Source organism: Gavia stellata, unplaced genomic scaffold (genome assembly GCF_030936135.1).
Source record: "Gavia stellata isolate bGavSte3 unplaced genomic scaffold, bGavSte3.hap2 HAP2_SCAFFOLD_34, whole genome shotgun sequence".
NCBI classification, from domain to species: domain Eukaryota; kingdom Metazoa; phylum Chordata; class Aves; order Gaviiformes; family Gaviidae; genus Gavia; species Gavia stellata.
This window is the reverse complement of record NW_026776320.1, coordinates 2,847,945-2,852,183: the sequence shown is the minus strand read 5'-3', so window position 1 is coordinate 2,852,183 and position 4,239 is coordinate 2,847,945. Positions and strand designations below refer to the sequence as shown.

Here is a 4,239-nt window from a genome sequence, read left to right as displayed (position 1 = left end):
AGGTCACGCAGAGCAGCTGTGTTTCTGGCCGCACCCTGGAGAGAAGCCACCTGTGTGCACTGAAAAGGGGGGGTGCCGAGACAGGCTGTGTCCCTGGGGGCAAGCCTGTGCCTGCGGGATGCTCGGCCATGGGGTGAGAGCATGTAGGGAAGGGCTGGACTGCTTTCACGGGGCAGTGTTTAGGTTCGGTCAGGTGAAACGGTGCTGTCAGAGCTCTCTGCCTTGCTTATGCTGTTGATCTCGGTGCTCTCCTCTTGTCCTTGTCTTGCAATGTTTTGGCTGAGGCATAGACATGAAATGGAGGGAGCTGATCGTCCTCACTCACGCACATGCCCTCTCCCTGCAGCTGAAGGTGACCAGACAAGGTCTTTGCGGGGGGTGTTGTTTTATTAGTCTCATATCAGAGGTATTAGAGGAATTGTGTAGAGGGAATGTCGGAGTCCAAAAGTGGGAGCAGGTGCCTGGGGCTTGATCAGCGTCACCTGGAAGGGGAAAAGTGAGGAAAAAAAAGGGTGACTGTGGTGCCTTGTTCTTAAGAAGACTTGTCTTCAGAGAAGGCCGTCTGGCATAACAAGTTGATGTAGGTGCATTTGCCCAGAGCTGAGCTGGCACTGGAACTGGCTCCAAGTCCAGAGTCCTTCTAGCTCCAGCCAGACTTTGCTAGATGCCCCTGCCCTCCCAGCTGATCCCCAGTGCATAAGAAAGGTCTGCTCTTGGGTCTGCTCGTCCCTTCTGCGGCGGTGTGTCCTCCTGAAGAGCTTGTGATGTGTGAGCGCCTATCAGCATTGAATGGCTCAGCTAGGGGAGATGCAAAGATGGGGGTTTTGGCCTCCCTCTGCTCGGCTTTGGGCCAAGGCCAGGGAGCAGGCCTGCTGTCCTGTGTTTTGTCACTCCACTAAGGTGGTCTTGAGTTCTCAGAAGCCCCGTCGGAAGGGGGAGATGCTTAAGGGTTGGTTGTTGCAAAGCGGAGGAGGAGAGGTGGGCAGGCTGCCTTACCTTTCCCGGGTGGTAGTCTGCTGGCCCCGGCTTCACTGTTTTGTCGCCTCTGAGTCTACTGTTGGTTCCCATCGTGTACACGGGAGCCCTTTTTTTGTAGACGTCCAGTTCCACCTTGGGGAATGCAGCAGGACCTGGCGTCTGTAAGAGAGGCAGGGAGGTTGTTGGGTACAGAAGGCGGGTGTTGATTCTTGCTGGGTGCCCACACGGGCTGTGCTACTTGAGCTGGCTGGCCAGAGAAGTGGTGTGAGAGGCACGGAGCGATTGTAACAAGGGAACCTCCATTTAACCTGCCAAGAGGCAGATTTCCCAGAGGAGGAGGGAGATTCCCATTAGTGCCGATGAGCTTTGCCCCACCAAAACCGTTAGTGTTAGGAAACGAGGGACCGCAGGTGTCGGCAGAGCCTCCCCTTTCCCGCTGTTAAGAGCAGGAGAGCCAGGGGACCCGAGGCTTCTTGGGTTTTGCTGCTGGTGCAGGGAAGTGCGCGTTAAGGGAGGCTGCAGCAGGCGCTGGAGCCCTTCTAACCTGAGCTTCAGCTGCTGACGCGAGAGAGCAGAGAAGCATAGCTCACCTTGGAGAGGTCTTCAGCAAAGCCATTGTGCTTACTCTTCCCTTTCATGGAGTAGCACGGGCTGGCGTGGGTGTAGGCTGTGTTGGGTCCCACCAGCCGAGGCAGGGTGTAGGTGCCAGGACCTGGAAGGGGAATGGGAAGAACGCCTGTGTGACTCCTGCGGGGAGAGCAGCAGCGCTGGGGTGGGAGAGGAGCAGCCTGTCAAGGCTGCTGCCAGGAGCAGGAAGGATGTTTTGCCCCTCCTCCCAATGTATTCGTCTTCGGTCACACGTGGCATGTGTCGGCAGCTCCAAGCCTGAGTTGCCGCTTCTTCTATGGGATGAGAGAAGTTGGTGGTGTGGAATAATTGCTGGAGGTAACTTAGGAATTAGATTTATATTCGCATTTTACGGAAAGGCACTATTCACTAATCTAGCCGTGAGAGTTCCCACTGAACGCCATAAATCCCTTAAGTGTGGCCATGCTAGGTCATGGAACACGACTGGACTGAAAGTGCATGGTGTTACGAGTGCATCCGTAATCGTGGGAGTTCAATACATTGAACGCGACCGGACTTGTAACACAGAGCATTGGGCATCACTCAGAATCTAAGCCTCGCCGCCCCCAGCCCCTCTGATATCTGAGGACAAGCTGGAACGCAAGGGGGTTTATTTTCTGCCAAATTGCCTTGCCCTTTAGCGCAACAGGTGGTCTGGGACATCAAGCAAGCTTGTCAAGAGGCCGTTGTGTCCTGCTGTGCAGGCTTTTCCCTAGGCCTGTTGAATAAGCTGTCCAGCAGATTTTCCTGGGAGGACACACAGGCTGCAAGTGTGTGTATTTCCCCAAGTTCCCCTACCTGGAGTTTGGTCGGTTTTGACAGCCTTGTGCCGGAAGGCCATGGACTGTGCCGGCGCGCATTTGTAGAGGTGTTTGTTGGCCTTGTCGGTGGAGTAGTCGCCTAGGGCAGAGGAGAAATGGAGAAAAGCAGTGAAGCTGAGCTCTTTTCCTCAAGCCAAAGTGGAAGGGTCAGGTGGAGGTCTCAGCCTTGTTTGCTTTCTGTCTGGAAACCTCTGAAGCTCCTTCAGGGCGTGAGCTGATGGTTTTGTACCCCGGTAGCACAGGGCAAAAGGAAGGCGTGCTTGTCTTGCCTGAAAGAAGTGCTGGAGAAATGGTACTCACTCGGTCCAGGGGTGACCTCGGTCTTTATCTTGGGAAGTCCGCACATGTGGTGTGCTGGAGCCACGTACTTCCCGTTCCTGGTGATGGAGGGCTGGACATAGTACCGAGGACCCGGAGAACAGCTGTCTGCGACGGGACGTTTGGCCCCTTGAAACGTGTACGCAGGCGCTTTGGTTTTGCTGGGATTGTGAGCCAGGTAACCTAGGAAGAAAAGCCTGTGAAAGGACACCTGCCTGCAACTGCCTATTTAAAGCTAGTTTCTAAGTGGAGGAGTCGGAGTTGCCGGCCTCAAGAAAGTCCCTTCCTGTGTGACTTTTTCCTCCAAGGAGGATACCAGCAGGCCAATACAATGGTACAACGACCTCCAGCAAGAACAATGTAGGCACTGTGCAATTAATCAGCATATCTCCAAAATGCTATTGTTATGAAGTAGTAAACCCCAAAACAGTTGCTAAGTTAACTTAAAGCAAACGTAAAGATCGCTTCCGTGACGTTTTGCTTTCCCAGCGCCCTGATGGAAAAGAAAATGAAACTTTACTGCTATGACAGAGGAGGAGAAGAAGAAAGTGAAGGAGAAGAAGCAGAGAAGTTGAAAAAGAAGGAGAAGAAGAACAGGAAGAGAAGATGAAGTACAAGAGGAGAAGATGAAGGAGGAGAAGAAGAGAAGGAGGAGAAGCAGAAAAAGAGGAAGAGGAGGAGGAGGAGAAGAAGAGAAGAAGAAAAGGGTGAAGTGGGAGCAACAAGTTTGTGGCAAAGATACAGAACAAGCTTCCTCCTGTGCACTCAGGCGTTAAGGGGCTGCTAAGGCCACCTCTGGGCTTTGCAGAGCCAGGCAGCTCTTCTCCGGGGCTTTCCCATGAGCAGCCTGAGCTTCCTCTGGCAGGCCTGTGTCCTTGCTGCAGCTGAGAACATGGAGGATTGGAGCAAAGGAGAATGGGGCAGTGGCTACTTGTCCCCTGGAGGTAGTGGATGTGGCGCTCCCCCCTTGTATGGTGGTTTTACCTGTGGTCCCGGGGATTGAGTACTTGGGTCCTGGGCTGGTAAACTGGGCCATGATGGGGCCGCGTGGGCGATGAGGTCTCCAGGTGCCCACCCAGGCTCCGTCCATCTTGGAGGTGGCTACAAAGCCTATGGCAAGAGCAGGAGAGTTGTTGAGGGGCTTCTCTGACAGAGGTCCGGTGTGAAACCTCCCCGGGAGGAGCAGCGACGCGTCACCTTTCTCAGCCTTGGCCATCGGACTGGGTGCGGACGAGCTCGTTGGCTGCTGCAGCTCTCGGTCGCAGAGCACAGTGAGGGTGAGGGCAGGCAGCGATCGGGCAGGAGAGGTTGTGCTGTCAGCTGCCAGGTGGCCTTGGGAAGAGGCCTTCACTCATCATGGGGACGCACTGTGACATCATACAGGCTCCTGGCGCCTGGCATACGTGCTGTTGCGTGATACGGCTGATCAGGAGCTGGGGTTGTCCAACTTGCAGGGCTAGACCTTCATGAGGTCTGCATGGCAGAAACATGCAAG

General features: G+C 54.6%; 1 protein-coding gene across 1 annotated transcript; it reads right to left on the bottom strand.

Moving 5' to 3' along the window:
- Nucleotides 1-395: 395 nt before the first annotated feature.
- On the bottom strand, nucleotides 396-3,834 carry LOC132320863 (outer dense fiber protein 3-like). Its single transcript, XM_059834487.1, has 6 exons — nucleotides 3,729-3,834; nucleotides 2,727-2,927; nucleotides 2,404-2,505; nucleotides 1,569-1,690; nucleotides 997-1,137; nucleotides 396-482 (listed from the first exon to the last, which is right to left on the bottom strand). The coding sequence occupies exons 1-6, from the start codon at nucleotides 3,832-3,834 to the stop codon at nucleotides 396-398; spliced, it is 759 nt and encodes a 252-aa protein (XP_059690470.1).
- Nucleotides 3,835-4,239: the final 405 nt, after the last annotated feature.